The sequence below is a fragment of the Suncus etruscus genome, chromosome 4 (genome assembly GCF_024139225.1).
Source record: "Suncus etruscus isolate mSunEtr1 chromosome 4, mSunEtr1.pri.cur, whole genome shotgun sequence".
Classification (NCBI taxonomy): Eukaryota; Metazoa; Chordata; class Mammalia; order Eulipotyphla; family Soricidae; genus Suncus; species Suncus etruscus.
This window is the reverse complement of record NC_064851.1, coordinates 159,798,138-159,815,586: the sequence shown is the minus strand read 5'-3', so window position 1 is coordinate 159,815,586 and position 17,449 is coordinate 159,798,138. Positions and strand designations below refer to the sequence as shown.

The 17,449-nt window shown below is 44.4% G+C and overlaps 1 protein-coding gene across 1 annotated transcript in view; it reads left to right on the top strand.

Moving 5' to 3' along the window:
* PRDM6 (PR/SET domain 6) overlaps positions 1–17,449 on the top strand; it is a 125,373-nt gene that overhangs the window by 860 nt on the left and 107,064 nt on the right. The window contains exon 2 of the mRNA XM_049771391.1: positions 8,322–8,629. Within this exon, the coding sequence (XP_049627348.1) occupies positions 8,322–8,629 (308 nt within the window). The remainder of the gene's footprint in view (positions 1–8,321; positions 8,630–17,449) is intronic.

The following is a 17,449-nucleotide window of genomic DNA, read 5'->3' as shown; positions in this document are numbered from 1 at the left end:
AAAGAAAGAAGGGAGGAAGGAAGGAAGGGAGGGAGAAAGGAAAGAAGGAAGAAAAGAAGGAAGGAAGGAAAGAAGGAAGGAAAGAAAGAAGGGAGGAAGGAAGGGAGGAAGGAAGTAAGGAAGGAAGGAAGGGAGGGAGGAAGTAAGGAAGGAAGGAAGGGAGGGAGGAAGGAAGGAAGGGAGGGAGAAAGGAAAGAAGGAAGGAAGGGAGGGAGAAAGGAAGGAAAGAAGGGAGGAAGGAAGGGAGGAAGGAGGGAGGAAGGAGAGCGGGCAGGAGGGACACCCGGTGGAGGGGCGCAAGGGACCCCCTTTCTCTCTCCCTCCGGCACAGTGCCCCCGAGTCTCAGGGACCCCGCCTGGCCCCGGGCGTGAGGACTCTCGCAGGGCGTGGGGGCGCGCGGTGGCCTCCGGAGGGATGGGCTCTTCCCGGCGATTCTGGGGAGTCCCGCGCGCGAACCCCTTTCCCGGACCTGCCTCGCGGACTTAGCTGCCCGCCCGCCTCCTCCCGCTTTCGGGCTCGGGCTGGGAGTTCGGGGTGACGGCGGGCCAGGGTGCGCCCGCAGACGGGCAGGCTAGTCTCCCCGCTTCTTGGATTTAGCAAAGAAAGGGGCTCGCGGGGCGGGTGCGAGTGATGCCAGCTGCTCTGAGCGAGGGAAAGAAAGGTGCCCGCCCGGCGGGTCCCGCTTTCTCCGCGGGTCCTGGAGCCTGCCCGCGGCCGTAGCTGCTCGGGCCCGTCTCCGGGGTTCTCTTCAAAATGAGGGTCACAGCGAGGTACAGGAGCCACTTCTTCTCCGGCGAGCACGGAGGTTTCTGGCCACTTTTGCGGCCGTCTTCAGTTTTGCTTCTGATCACAAGGACCCTTTTCTGTCGAGGGATCGAAGCAAAACTAAACCAAGAAGAGCAGGGAAAGAAAAGCGCCTTGCTTTTCATCTCGCTTCTTCTGGGAAAGTTTAGAAGTTCCATGCTGGCCCCGAACGTGTTGGGGTGACTCCTGCCTGCCTGCCTGCTAAACTACTCTTCCAGCAACATCTGGAGAGCACTTTGGCGCAAGTTAAGAGTCAGCTTGGGGGTCCGAATGAGCCCATTTCTTGTTCTTTCGCTTAGCTCCGTTGTGAGGAAGGTTTACTTTCCAACTTTTATTATTCTCTTGTTTTGAATAAGTCCCTTCTCGCAGAATGTCTGCCGCTCCGTGAACTTAATTCGTTGTAACAGGAAAATAATTGTAGGTGACAGCTATTTGAAAGGACGCAAAGTCGTTGCTTGGATGAGAAATTCCGAGTTTGTAGATGGAGGTGCTTCAATCTTTTCATGAAGGTAGAAATGAGTGTTTGGCTGGAGATCATTATTACCAATAAAACGGGGCACTTATATTTACTTTTATTTCTTTTCTAGAGCCTGAATTGGTTTGAAATTGGGGTGGGATTTCACCTCTAATTTGGTCCGCAGTTAAGACGGTTCTTGTGCTTTTAGTGCTCAGGAGAATTACATAAAATGACGTTTTAGTGGATTTTTGAAAAATTATCTGCTACTGACTTTTTGCACACCCGAAATGAAACGATACGAAGAAGGCATTTCTTGCTTCTAAGTGCTGTAGACTAATTACGGGCTGAAACTGCTTCCCTAAACTCACCGTTTCTTTTCCAAATTAAATCAGATTGGAAAAGACACCAGCTAGGCACCCGAAATCTCAGCTAATCTGCTGAACTGTTTACATCGAAGTCTCCCGAGGTTCGATATATTTTTGTCAGAGAAAAACTTAGTCTAATCACCAAGAATTGGGATAGATTCCTAATTAATATATGAGTATTGACCCACTTGCTGCCTCGATAACTTTTTCTCTCTGGTTAAAGGAAATGAATGATCGCTTCTATAAATTATTTCTACTGTGTTAATCTTCTAGGATCTCCTTTGGAGTGGCCGAGACCACTTGGGAAGTCCAGGGGCAGGGGCGGGCACAGGGGCAGGAGCATCAGAAAGTCAGCGCTTCTCGTGGAAGTTACACCTCACACCGTTCTCATGAAAGGGCAATTGGGAAAGAAAATAGAAAGCCGAGGTCGTTGGTGTTAGTCTGCCCGGAGACCTCAGCTCCATTATTTCAGGAACTACTCTGGGCCAACACAGGCTCTCCCTTGGAACGGCGGCATGGACGTGTTTGACTGAACTGGCCAGAAGGGATGGTGCCTACTGTCAGGAGAGGAGCAAAACAAATCTGAAATGCTGGAGTGGGGGCCCTGCAATTTCTACTCCCCGAGTGCGAAGGAAGGGTGTGCTACTTAATAGAAGATGAACAGAACCAGAACTTGTCTGTCTTCTCTAGTCCTGTCCTCTGCTGCCTCACCCTCATTTTGTTCTGCTGCATAGAATCATTTCCTTTTTTTTTTTTTCTCAGAAGGCCAAGACAGAGATCTCTTCTCTTTCGAAGACTTTCCTTTTCTTTTCTTTTCTTTTTTCTCAACACCTGTGAATCGGCTGCCCGTTTCACCAACTCCGGTTTTATTGAGCCCGGATGGCAGAGCCTCCACGAAGGCATTCGGGCCTCAGGGCTTTCTTTCGGGAACATTTCCAAACTGCGGGACTGCAAGCCAGCTGGGGTGGACTCTTCCCCAGTCGGAGCTTCCACCCTACCTCCAGGAGTCCCACTGTTGTTTTCTGATTAAAGACCCTTCCCACTGGAGCTGGGATCGCTTATCTGCCTCCCTTTCATCTCGAGCAGTAGGGTGGGGAACTGCGAAATAGAAAAGGGGGGAGAGGCCCATCTCCCTTTCCTGGGTTGCTCTCCTGAGCTGCCGGCGGCCAGGATTGTAGCGGGCTCGGGCTCCAACGCCGCCGCCCAGTGGCTTCTGGCGGGGCTCTGGGTGCGGGCGCTGTCCGTGAAAGGTGCGGAAAGGCGGCCTCGGCCCAGATTGGCCTTCCTTTAGAAAGGTAGATACTGTGCCTTCTGCAGGGTTTTCATCTGCAGCTCTCCCCACCCACCTACCTACCCAGGCATCGCTCTTTGGCCCGGGGAGGGGTTGCGCTAAGACCCACCTTAAGGGAGTTAGGCTTCTGCAAGTGTCTGGGCTGGAGTTCTGGAGCTTCTGCTTTCTTGGGAGTCAGGCAGTCGCAGCCCTGTGGGGAACAAAACCTCTGAGCCTCGGTTCTAGGAGGAAGCCTAGGTTCTCCTGTGAGCTGTGTCTTCATTTTGAGGTCTTGGGAGAACAACTGGGGAGAGTTAAAGAATGTGAACCCAAGCCTTGTTCGTCCTTAGGGTGAGGGGAAAGAGGAGAGTGTGTGGTTTATTTTCCCCCACCTGTCCGCATCCCGTCCGCCCTCCCTCCCCGGAAAGCCTGGATCCTGCAAGGAAAGTTTGTGAACCCTTGGTCCGTGGTGGATTCTCAAATCAACCTGGACTGCCCCGTCCCCTGCCTAGTCCCTACACCCCGAGGAAAGCCCCCAACTGGGATGTGGAAACAGGATCCTGAGCATCGGTTTTTCTTTTCTTCTTTTCTTTTCTCTTCTTTTCCTTTCCTCTTTTTTGTGTGCAGGCTCAACCCCAAGCCAGAACGCACATGATTTAGCTATTTTACATCATTTCTTATCTAGCGCCCTGAAACCCAGCATAGAGCCATATATTAGATTGAGGTTAGAAGAGGTGGCGACTGTTTATTTAAGGTGATAAAATGGTCCATCAGCAGTAATCTCCATCGATATGTGCCACCAGGAGATGAAGGATGAGGGGACAAGCCACAATTAATTGCCCTATAGTTTTGTAGGAGAGAGTGGAGCAGCGCAGACCTGCTTCGATCTCTCGCTCGCCTCCTATTCATCATCCCCGCGGTGTATGGGGCGGCCTCACAGGGCCAGGGGCCTGGAGGTTTATCTCCACGCAATATTCTCTCGCCCTCACGCAGGCGCTCCCATTTAATTTATTAATACAGTCATGGAGACAAATAAAAACTCACATGCTGCCTGCCGCCCTGCTCCCTTTCTTTCTCCCTCCTGCTTTTGTCTCTCCCTCTGGAGAGAGGCTGAAAACTGGAAACCCAGAAATCACATCATCCAGGCCCCAGAAAACCCAGATCATCTTATCACTTGCAGGGAACCTTCAAGTGGAGTGAAGGAGGTTTCCAGGGAAAGGGAGAGAGGCATATTGATGGCCAGGACTCCACTTCTCTGGACCTGGGCTTATCCTACTTCCTGCTCTCCTGGCTTACAAGGCTCTAGGTTTCAGGGATCCGAGGAGACTCTTGTCCCAAGATAGAAAAGAAAAAACATTGGGGAGCTATGGGAAGCAAGTTGCACCCCAAGGGGTGCCAAGTCTGGATGATTTAAAAAGACCCTTCTGCTAACAGGAACTGGAAGCCTGCAAACTTCAGAGCCCAAAGGAGGGGGAGTATGGAACCATAGGCCCAAATAGCCCATCAGTGTCATAGTCTGTGTAGCCCAAGATGCAGGAGGGAGATCTGGGTGTCTTGGGAACTCCCAGTGTGTGGAAGATGCCCTGCCAGCTGAGTGTTTTCCTGGTCCCTTGCAAGGTCGTGCCACTGGGCAGGGATCCATGGGCTTTGGGCTGCCGGACTGAAGGCCAGGACTTGATCAGAAGATCTATAGCTCCCAGAACTTCCACAGCCTGGACAGGAGGTTTTTTGGTGGGTTCCTTTAGGGTGTCAAGCCAAGGTGGTCCCTAGGTCTTGAGGAGCAAAGACACGATGTATAGACAGGGGTAGGATGGGGAGGGGTGCATGGTGGGTGGGTGTGCAACTCCTGAGTGCTATGGTTTATCAGTCTCTAATCCATTCAGATTCAACCTCCACCTCCCCCAGCCCAAGGGCTTCTTTGTCACTTTTTCTAGAGGAAGCACTGGAATGTCCAAAACTGGGCAATACCTTTCCTGTCATTTTCAATGACAGAAGTAGTCCCTGAACTTGGGAAAACACTTGGGATAAGCATTACACCAAATTCTGAAGCTGCCATTTATTTCTGCTGGGCCTAGCTTTCTGAAGTCAGATGGGAAGCATACCTGTGAGCATGGACTGGGGGGTCCAGCCTGGATTCTGACTCTATGCAGGAGGATGGCCAAAAGGGAACAAGATCTTTTTACAGCCCATGCTGCTAAACCAGCATTTCTGGGTGTCTATTTGGGTGATATTTCTTACTTATCTGGAAACTCTTTTATGAGTATGTATGATGAAGTTGGACAAAATCTTTACTTGGATTTGAGGAGAAATCAGGCACATTTATTTGTCTCTGAAAGCAGATGTGTTTTGTATGTCACTTGGCCTGGAATGCTGTGTATATCAGACGTGTTATATAGAACGTATATTTTTGTATGTCAGGTGGGCAACTTGCCTGGTCTCCCACAAATCTGTTTCTGGAGTATTTTATGACTCACTGTCTAGAAAACACTTTGCTGGACGGTTTGCCCACTTGTACCGCCTTTGTGAACCCCTTAGGAATCAGCAACTTGCCTTGAACATCTCCAGGCTTCTTTGGGATTTGGCGACGGAAATCAGAAGCCAGCCTTTTTATTTTCACCAGTGGTGAAGGTTGTGTGTATTAGCAACATATATATGCATATTTGCACATATGTAATATGCATTTAAGTGAATATTTGGAAAGAGCATGTAGTGATTGATGAGTGAAGATGGCTTATGTTGGCCCCACAAATTAGATCAAGCTTTTGCACTAAACTGAGGACATGACATATAGGTAATTTACAGAGAAAGTCTGTTTCTCCCTATGCAGAATGCTACTGTAGGGCTTCTGTCAATGACTCTTAGTTTCAAATGGAACTTAGTTGAGTCATGGTTCTATCATGCATTATCCACAGGTATGTGTCTGTTGTGGGAGAGGGTCAGGGTGTACATTGGTACTTTTGTACTACCTGTACTTCCTGAGGCAGTTGGCGTGGTACTGCATGGAAGTGAGACAGAGTAGTGAACACCAAATGCTCTTGTTTCTTACCCTTTTGTTTCATTCAGCCAAGTTGAAAAGGAAAGTCTGTTAAGCAACTCATGGGTGTGATTTATTTTTATTTTTATGGGCACATTGCCTTTGCTGATCATCATTTGTTTTCAGCTATTTTTGCTAAGGTGCTGAAAGGCCATCTCTGAACTTAGGCACTAATATTCAACATTTTGGACACTTATCTATTTACTTCCCTATTCATTTTCTCAAACCTCCCCCAAACTCAGGAGTGTGAGAACAAGGGGAAGAAATCTCTGTGATTCAGACATGCTTCAGCAACTTTTGAGGTCCCAGTACAGTTACTTCAGTGAAATATTACCTGGCTTATTGGCTGAGTTATGGGTTTAGATATAAAATTTTCTCCACTTTCATTATTCTCTCTAGACCTCTGGGTTTGGAGTGTTTGCAGTCAGACAGACTTGGCTGTGAATCTATCTGCACTTTGTAGTTTCTGTTCCTGTGTCCGGTCTGTTCACAAAACCTCAGTGATTTCATCCATAGGATGGGAGTCATTTGCATGTAAAATGCATTTCCTTCATTACAGGTAGGCATTCAGGTGGCATTTGGAAGTTATGACACTGAGTTGACTCTCAATGATCCTTTGTCTTGAAGGTCTTGCTTGTTTCATAATCAAAGGTGGAGTGCAGGTGGGCAGTTTCCAGATTTTTAGATTGATTGTTATTTGTTATTATTAGATATACATTATTTACAATATCTATTATTAGATATATTGCGAGTACCTACTCTTCTGGGCTCATGCCAAAGCTTTTCCATGCTCTTAAGTCTTTGGAAGGGGGTTGTTGAGGGAGGGTACCCCAGAAACACTGGCTGGTCATTCACTGCAGAAATAGGCTTTTGCTTTTCTCTTGAAAGTCTGGTACACCTCCAGGAAGCTGCTGCCCCTGAGTGTCTTCATTTCCTGAACTTTCTGGGAGAAAGTAGCAAAGTAGATGGCCAAGGGAATGGCAGCTCAGAATGGACCCTCAGTGGAGTGACTTTCCTCATTTTGGAATGAGGTCTTCCAAAGCTTCCCCAGGAACACTGTGACAAGTTCTTTGGGTGTTCTAGCTGTCTCTGCACAGGAAAAGTCCATCTGGAAAGATCACCTGGCAGTGAGTGAGTAAGACTAGGGCAGGTCCTGGAGAATATTCCCCTCCCAGGCCCTTACCACCCACCCCCAAGTGCTCTCTGCCTTGGGAACTGTTCCCAGGCCAGACTCATGTTATAGGGTCCTTTCTGCACGGGTGATGGGGGTCCCCATGAAGGCTGCTCAGGCAGGCAGGGTTGCAGAGGTGCTGAAGGCAGGGGGCAGGTCTGCTGAGCGGGTGGCAGACACAGCGGCTCCATCAGGTCCATTAATAACCAGCAGGCTTGGCCAGTGGACATAGCCTTCGCCCCAGGCCCTGCTTCCTGCAGCTTCCTGTCACTTCTTGCTCAGTTTAGAGATGCTTGTGCTCTGCCACTGCCCAGCTTGGAATGTGGGATCCCCTCTAGCTGCTCAGGGGAACCCTTAAGAAGAGGGCTGTCTTTGAACCATGGTTGCTGAACTGCTCTCTTGGTTAATTATTCTGGTCCCATTCTCATCCTGCATGGTAAAACTGGCTACTACTTTCTTTTTTGCATCTCTGGAGATGGAAAGCACGGGTTCTGCAAACTTGCTGGGTCATCCCTCTTTCCCTGCTCTTCCACTGGAAGAGGTATGCTAGAGGACTCCCAACGCTAGTGCAGACTTCTGTGACTGCAGTCTTGGGTTCTGGCTGCAAAATGGCCCCAGACTTGTCTGTCCTCCGTCTGGTACACTGGGGTGTCCAAAGGGGTAGGAAGATGCCCGCACCAGTCCTTTAGTCAGTCCACCTGCACTGAGGACTTTTAAAGTCGCTTCTGTAAGATCAAGGTGACCCATGTGGAACCTCTCTGAGAAATCAGAGTAGGTAAGAGAAGGACTTCGATTTGGTGCAAAGATAAACTCATCTTGAAACCCAGGATAGCAGGTGAAACAGAAGAGAGGAATAGGAGGAAGAAGAGGGAGGGAAATGGCAGGTGGAGATCAGAGGAGAGGCTCAGATCCCTGGCTTCTGAGAACTGGGCCTTCTCCTAGCTCAGGAGGCATTTTACAGCGGGGTGTGTGTGTGGGGGGGTGAGGGGGGTAGGGAGTAGCATTTTGCACTGCTATCAGCTGGATTGAGGGTGGGAAGGCTTCACTTCTTTCCTTACTCCCCATGGTGCAGCTACAAAGCTTTCAAAGCTGCTCCTCCTGGGGAAGGTGGTTCATCCAGCTGGGCCTGAGGGGTGCCTTCCCTGGGATTTCCCTGATGAGGGATCCACTTAGAGCTGCCCGGTAACCCTGTCTTTCCCTCCTTGCTTGTCTCCAGCAGGCTGTGACATGTGTGCCGATAACCGCAATGGAGAGTGCCCCATGCATGGGCCCCTGCACTCCCTGCGCAGGCTCGTGGGCACCAGCAGTGCCGCTGCGGCTGCGCCCCCACCCGAGCTACCGGAGTGGTTGCGGGACCTGCCTCGGGAGGTGTGCTTGTGCACCAGCACGGTGCCCGGGCTGGCCTACGGCATCTGCGCAGCCCAGAGGATTCAGCAGGGCACCTGGATCGGGCCCTTTCAGGGCGTGCTTCTGGCGCCCGAGAAAGTGCAGGCAGGCACCCTGAGGAACACGCAGCACCTCTGGGAGGTAAGTCAGCTAGCTTCCAAGCACTTTGCACCTGTGGCAGATGTGAGGGCGAGCCTGCTTTGCTCCCCAGAGTGTCTCGGAAAGTAGATTTGCCTCCTCCAGCAGCTTCATTAAAGTACAGCGCCCTTCTGCACCATTGGCCTCCAGGTGCCCACTTGGCTCTTCCTCTCCTGGGATCTTGAAAACAAAAGAAACCATCCAGACAGATGGAGCAGGGATGGTGGTGGTGGTGGTGGTGGGCATGGACTGGGGCTTGGCAGCCTCTTAGAACTTTCTAGCTTCTTCCAATGTTTTTGTTTTTTTCCCCAAAAGGCAGTAGAAGCAGAGACAGGAGGAGGACAGCAACTCAGCTTAGAGTCACACACACACACAAACACACACACACAAACACACACACACACACACACACACACACACACACACACACACCATTTTGGTGAGAGCTGCATGCAGGACAGACAGCAGGTTCCAGAGTGTCCAAAGTTTCTGGAATGGATAGAAATCACAAATTCTGGGACTTCTGTGACAAACTGCTCTTCTGTCAGCAAGATAGAAGAGAAAAATCATAGGAAAACTTTCAGCTCTTTGAACCAACTGATACTAGTGCAGTGGCCATCTCTTACCTTTTGAAGCCTTTATTACTTAGGAACTATTTGAGAATAACACACTCACTTGAGATTTCTCCCCGTGGCTTCAGGGTTGATTGCTGAGGCTTATTCTTAAAGAGAGAGAGTCAGGAGGGTGATTCCATGCCCTACCCTCTTTTTTTTTAAGCCTCCATATTCCTAGATAGAAATGCATGAAAAAGAAGGTGGTAGAAACTTTTAAGCTAAGGTTAGGCTGCAGAATGGAGTGTGTGTATGTTGTCCAATACCAGAAGTAGAGCTGGCCTGGACCTTAGGGCTTGGCTCAGGATCATTTCTGCCTCAGTGAGGCTCACATTTGGCTTCATGGTTCACCCAGTTGGTCATTTCACTGGGAGCTCCCTCAGAGTCACTTGCTAAGGAAAAAAACCTCCTGGACTTCATTTGCATCCCAGGATCTGTTTGGGCACATCATCCTAACCAGTCTGGCATTCATGACACCTGGATCTTCTCTCCAGTGCTCTTTCATGACAGTGATCCTGGAGTTCAGAATTGGGTGCCTGCAGAGCATCCTTTGGCAAATGAGGAGTTAAGTGATCCCCACAGCCCACAGCACAGGATGACAGCGTGGGGACCATACCCAGTCTTTTTCCTCCCCCCTTCACACACGTACACACACCTAGACCATTGGTGGAAAGCAAATAGGCATCTTCAGTCTTTCAGATTGAGCTTCTTTGTTTTGTTTTGTTTTGTTTTTTGCCACACAGTGGTACTCCTGGCTTTGCTCTTGGAAATCACTCCTGACAGGCTCAGGGGACCATATCGGATGCTAGGGTGGTTCCTGGGTCAACTATATGCAAAGCAAATGTCCTACCCTCTGTGTTACCACTCCGGCCCCCAGGTTAGGGTTCTTAAGCAGGGGCAAGGGGTTGTATATATGTTGGCAAATTCTTTCTTTCTTTCAAGGGGTTGTATATATGTTGGCAAATTCTTTCTTTCTTTCTTTCTTTCTTTCTTTCTTTCTTTCTTTCTTTCTTTCTTTCTTTCTTTCTTTCTTTCTTTCTTTCTTTCTTTCTTTCTTTCTTTCTTTCTTTCTTTCTTTCTTTCTTTCTTTCTTTCTTTCTTTCTTTCTTTCTTTCTTTCACAGAAAACTTGATAAGACAATCAGGCAGGAGAAAATGTGTCAGTGCCAAGAGGCAGGTGAGAAGTGCTCATGGAATGGAAGAATAGACAAGTGGGAGATTGTCAGAGCATGTAGTTTGGAAATATTTCTTTGTTGGGGTTTATTCTTTACTAATTCATTGTAACCTCCATCGTATTTAAGATTTCAGAGAATCCAGGCACTTTTTAGGTGCCAGTGGTGCTATTAGATGCATTCAGAAAGTAGAGTTAATGGTCCTTTTCTGGCGAGATCGTAAAGTAATTGCTTAGTGGTGCCAGTTTGCTCTGTCTGCAGAGGTTAAAATAGAACCCTATCATGTGGCTCTCTGATTTGGGGGGCTAGTAAGTATTTGTCCTGGGGACAAAATATAAGTATGACAAGAAGTACATGGTGTTTTGGTCCAGGGGACAAAACATAACGTATGACAAGAAGTCCATGGTGTTTTGGGACTTTTTTTTTTTTTTTGAAAGGTGTTCAAGATGCTGGAGTTGGTGATTCTAACGGGAGACTGTAGTGGTTCTGTTTTCTGAAAGTGATGGAGCTTTCCTTTTATGCCCTGTATTTGAGAAAGTTGGAATTCTATGGTAATGAAGAGACTCAGGGAGGTAATTTATTTTCTGCTGTTAATACTACAGTAGATAGGGGCACAGGAATTGAGTATGTTGCTAGGTGGGTGCAAAAAAATTGCCCTGTTTTATAAAAAAAAAACTTTTTTATATCTGTTTAGAATAGTCTACAGGTCCCAACTCATAACTTGGGACACAATTTTTTTAAAACTGTTATTTATAAAAAATTAAAATAACATAACTTTAGGGGAGGGAAGGATTATTAAAACTGAATTCAGAGAATGTATAAAACGGTGTTGGCTGGCTGAGTAACTGCCAATGAACATATGAAAGATAAAATGCTTTCTTATAATAGGTTTCAGACTTTATTAGGATAATTATTTCAAGATAGTACGTGTGAATTTATTTTTAATTTTTAATCATGATTTATTATTTTTGTGAAATAAGGACTATTTAAGTTATAATTATGCCATATTCCAACTGTCAAAATCAGAATGTTCCATAAATCATAATCTTCCTTTTCAAACATGAATTCTTTGTGGAAAAAAAAACAACTAGTCATTATTTTTATTAGAGAACAGCAATTGAAATACACTGAAAGTCTATAGGAAACTTTTGGCAATAATTTTTTAATGACTCATGTAGTAATTATCCATTTACAAAAACATATTCTTTTAGATATCTTCCAGAATATCAGAGCGACATAAAGCAGATCTTTAAAAATTAAAAGCAGTTGAATCATGACTATTTCATTTTAAAAGTCTGCTGTAATGGTTTCTTTCGCCCACATTTTTTTTTTTAAGTGAGTTGCTGATGAAGAAATGTCTTTATATTTAGAATTCAATACTCACGTCTTGCAGAATCTCACTGGGGTTACTTATCTTTATTTCAGTACAATAAATGGATTGCTAATCTTACCCCGTCACTGTTTCCAAGTAGATGATGGATTTTTGTTTCAGTTTACAGTTCATTGTTTTTAGTACAGTTGTACTTTATTATACACATGAAGGCTTATTACAGAAACAGCCAGATTCACTTTTTGTTTAATCATTAAAAATTCCATTTTCTTGGTAGAAATGACTCTTGAATATGTAATATTACATTAGTCATAGGAAGCTTATTTGGTTTGTAAATGTGCAACTACATTTTAGTTATTGTTTCCCTTGCCTATAATTCCTGGTCCTTAAAAATACAGTAATTTAATGAAGCTTCATTATTCTAGTCAATATGTTTCAAAGTGAGTATGTATGTAAGATTTGTTTTTCTTTTTAACAATAATCAAAAGTAATGTTTTGGTAGATGAAAGAAAGTAACAACCTAAAAGGCACATTACTAGTCTATTTTGGGGCCAACAGTCTTTTAATCAGAATTTTTATTTTAAAAAATGTAAGAATTTAATGTAAGAATTTAGTTTATATAGCTTAAAATAAAAACATTAAAAGCTATATTAAATAATTACTTGCTTTGGTTATATACATTTATTCTTAGATACATGATTTATTTCTAGTATTTGGACATAATTGGGAAAAAATCTTTCTGAATGTTTTGCAAAGAAAACACAGTCTTTCTCAGCAATTAGGTCTTATTGATGAGAGTGAGATAACTTTATCCTAATGTGTTTTTTAGTGAAGAAGTGAAAGGCACATTTGATTCCAACATTTATGAAAACATTATCTCAATTATTAATGTGCCCTTTTTCCCTTGAGATAAATTAATCTCATCGCATATGGTTTCCCCTTTCTGCTTAACATCAGAACTTAATGTGGCTAGACCTGAGGAATGTACAGTGTATACTTTAATTCTACTGGAATAAGGTACAGAAGTTTAAAATAAAGCTGCAGTTTAAGATAGCCTAACCTTCCCTGGCCTCTCAGCTCACAGCCTGATTAGACAAGAAATTTTAGCAACAACAACAAAATAACTAGCTCTTACTTTCACACTCGAAAATAATCTGGTAATTGCAATAATGTGGTAACTTGTTAGGATTACAGTCAAGGTATTAGAAAGAGATTTGATTTTACAGAACCTGTCTTCTCTTTGCCCGAGCAAATTTGCCTCATTTTTATTTGCACCGTGTAGAAGCCTTCATTATTTCACTTTAGAAAAGCAAAGGCGGTAACATAATGTAGTTCTGTTTGTGGTTTGGTTTTATGCCATAATATTTTAGATTTAATATGAGTTTTGCTTTTAAGTAAATGGTCTATTTTTCATCATTACTATTTAGCTGAGGTCAAAAGACATTAAATGAAAAGCAGTATTAAAATATATTACACATTGGTAAATGTTTATATTTCATAGCCATCATAGGTAATTGGCACTAAAGGAAATGAATTGACTCTATATTTTAAATATGTTCTCTGTTTCTATAAATGATCCAAGTCCCATACATACGCATTTGTGTATATGTAGGTGTTGAAAAAAAGTTAAAAGGAATCATTTCAGACGTAATTAAAATCATTTAGAAATTAAATTGTGATGATATAAAATTGCTCCAGTGATCATATTGTCATTATTTACTCCATATTTTTCCTCTGTAGACTCAGTCTCATTTTGGCTCAGTTCTCCAAAACATCAGGGGATCGAATTAGGTAGCCATCACAGTCATATCAAAGTAAAAATTATGTTTCTTAGCAATTTATCTGTAAGTACTAGACTGTTTGTCGAGCTTGGTTTTAAAGATGTCAATTTTGTGAAATTCAGCTGACTTCTCCTTAAGAGAAAACCATAGTAATATGAGTCTTAAATTTTAAATTATGTAGAGTAACAGCTGGTGTCCCTTTCTGGCTTTGCCTCATTGGATTGAAGATACCTTTTTGAGTGGTGGCCATTTGAAAGAGCGGGAGCATTTTATAGTTTTACATAAACTCTAAAACCATCTGCCACCTCTTGGAATGGTTTCCACCACTGTGCTAAAAAGTAAGAATTTGTATTTCAGTGGGCTTGGAAAGGTCCCCTTCAAGTCCCACTGCTTTGTGATTTGGTTCATCTGTACCAGAAACCTTTGACTTCCTAAAAATTACTCTGCTGTGAAAAATATGGTAACACACACTTGGACGCTCTCCTGTTTACTGAGGCTTGTCCTTCGTCTGTGTGGGAGGGTGACAGAGCTTTCTTGCCTTGCACATACTTTCTGAAGAGGGCTATGTTCACAAGATTATTTTTCTCTCTTTTTCAGTATATTTCTTATTTACATATTGCTGTTTTGATTTAGAGTATTTTGTCCATGGAAGGAATTAGTTCTCAAATGTTTCTAGTTCCCTAGCAGCATTTTTCTCATATTCTAGGATTCCCTCCCCTCGACTTCTTTTTCTTCACTGACTTAAAAGTAGGGGAGAGAAATAAAAATTCGATTCTGGAAGGTTGCAGGATACATGAACTCAGCCCTCCTTCCAGCCCCACCCAATTTTTCGGTAGCCAACAGTCAGTGTGTGTGATCGGGGCCCAAGAACCCTGTGGGAAAAGCCCTGTGGTTCCCCTGTATCCATGAAGGCAGGTTTTTATTATTTGAGTCCATCAGCTGTGTTTCTTGGAAATCCCATAGACTTTTGGCATCGCAGGATGGATTTTAAACCATTGGATGGGAGTAGGTATGTGCAGATACTTACTGCTGGGCTCTGTGTCCGGTGTCACCATCTCTGCTTGGAAAGAAGGGATGAGGCTTTGAATCTGAGCTACAGTTCACTATTCTAAAGACGGTCTTCCAGAGCCACCACCATGTGACTTGCCTCGTTCTTTTCCTTAGACACATCCGTACTCACTGTCCCATAAGTTCAGACATTCCTTGTGTATTTACACAAGAAACACGAACTCGAGCATAACTACTTCCCATAAAAGCCAGAGGCTGGAGTGGACTCTCCTTCTCCCTCATAAGCATTTGCCACCTCGCTCAGATAAGTTACAGAATTCCATTATCCAAATTGTTACACATGTGTGACAGAGGTTGACCTTTCGTCATGTCAATCCTTTCTGTGGAGCCCCCAGGCTCCAGCCTAATGGCTCAAACCCTGATTTACTCACTGTAATAAGGGCAGGAGGTCGAGCAATTGTCAGGCTGCCTGTTCGTACTCTTCTTGGAGCCTGCTTGAAGGCTGTTAACACAAAGCTTTTCAAAGTGAATTTACAACCAGCCCCACTGACAGAGGCCAATCAGTGCGCCATAAATGTCAGGTTAGTGAGATTGAGCAGTAAGTAAAGTACTGACAGCAGCCTAGCTATTGGCTGGAATCAATTGGCCAAGGTTTAATGCAGGAGGAGGAGAGCAATCTCCATGTGGCTGGGGGAGAGAGGGGAACAGCCAGGGCTTCCAGGTGGAGGTTTACCTGTTTTGGGAAGAGTTGGGTGCCTGGCCCTCACAATGGCCTCTGTGCACCTAGCATCAACCACGTCACACAAGGGGTGTTAAGAAGTGCCAAACCTGTCCAGGCTTGGGGGTCACAAATGGAGTTAGGTAGGAGAGAGCAGCATTGTGGCAATATGCGACAAACTAGAGTGGAGAATAGGAGGCCTATGCCACTTGTCTCAGCTTCCAGCCAGGTCTTCTGCTTATGTTTACCACCAACCCTGGGATTATTTCCACCGGAGGCTGGAAAGGACAGAAAAGCCCTCATAAGCTTGTACTTGGTCTCTACCTGAGGCTCAGCAGTGGGAAACTTTCCTGGAAATCACTAATGAGTGATTATGAGTTGAGGGCCTGAATATCTATGAGATGTGGTTTCCCCCACCAGACGGAATGTTTTTATCATTTTGTGTAATGACAGCTGGGACAACAATTCATTTAGCTCTGAAGGCATCAGCAGTAAAATGGAGGAATCCATTAAAATGCTGTATGCAAGGATTTATAAATTAGGCAATTTCCCTGATTATTGCAATCATTTACAAAATTGATTGTTCCAGTGTGGTATAGACAGATCTCAGCGGCCATCATTGACAGCAAGCACACGCTCTCATATCTATAGCTACTGGTCACTAAACCAGGTCACTATTTCTCCCTTTGCTTTCCCCCAACCACAGTTGGTCTCAAGGTCAGGCAGACTTTCAAAGAACATGAAAAGTCCAGAAGTCCCATTTATGTTCCTGGGTTGGAGATTTAGATGCCGGTGAACTAAAAGATGCAGCCATGGATGTTTCTTTTTATATTTTAGTCCTAACGTTGCAGTGGGGAAGAGCTCTTGATCCTGTGGTACCTCAGATCACTAGAACAGATTTTGATACAATGCAAACTTAAAAGGAACTCTCTTTCCACATCTTATACATGTAAATATTTGTTTGAAAACCTAAACGTCAATAATATGCTTTATTGTGGGACATTAGAGTTGTCGTTATCTAATAGCTATATTGTAGAGTCACTGGATTGGAAGGTCGATTCATTCTAGAAAGCATAATAAAGACATTGTCACCAGTGGGAAATGCTGAAAATGACACAGATTTTTCTATACAAGAAGGCTGAGTATAAGTTCACTGCATGCTTAATCACTGCTGCAAGGGACGACCATAGGTGGCTGGCTCCTTGGCACTGGCCAGGAAAGTACCCTTGCTGTTTAGGCTCTGTGCAAAATAGCTGTAGGCATTTATTTTAATCTTAGTTTTGTTTTTAAATGTCATTTCCCAGTTTTGGAGCACTAACACAAACTGAGACTTGTCATGTAAGAGTGCTTCAGAAAAGGACTTTTCACTGTGGAGAAAGCAAAGTATGTTTCATTAGTCCTGACTGGAAGACAGTGTCATTTGATCCCAAGGTCTTTGTTGGTTTTAAAAGGGAAACCCTATGTTTTCGAAAGGCCTGTGGCACCTTGCTTTTATTTGAATACTATTGCCTCCAAGCTGGATGCTCACTTTCATTTTTGTTGGTAAAAGTTACTGCTTAAATTTTTCCAGTTTGGGGAGAAGTGTTTTTATGTATGCGTGCATGTCTGTGCACGTGTGTGTGTGTGTGCCAGTGTTGGAAATTGAACCCACATTGTCTTATACATGGAAGACATGTACTTTACCACAAAGCAATAACCCCCCTCCCAATGTACAGCTTATAAATTCAGTAGGAACGAAACATTTTTTTCACTTCATTATCTTGCTAGTCTCTTCTTGTTTTTATTTAACTATTTTCTCTCTACCATCTCTGGTTTCTGTTAAGACTTAAAAGCCATACAATGAGATCTGTCTTGGGTGAACTGTAGATGAGGCACTCCATATCCCAGATGTTTTTGCCAATGCCCTTGTCCATCTGTTTAATAAACCCAAGTCTACCACATACACTTGTGAAATACTGGTAAGGGATTCAACCCATTTTATGAAAACAAACTGTGCTTCTCCTTCTCAGTGGTCATTTTAAATTAAAGCTGCCTCTGATAATGAAGTGTCTTCTATAGAAACATTCGGGGCAATCTAATTCAGTAGAAACTTCTTAAGTGCTTTTTAATTGGAATCAAATTAAATGTAATCAAGTCATGTTTTCAGTGTCTTGTAAAGCAACAAGATCTAAGTGTTGTTAGCACTGGGAGTATTATTGTTGATC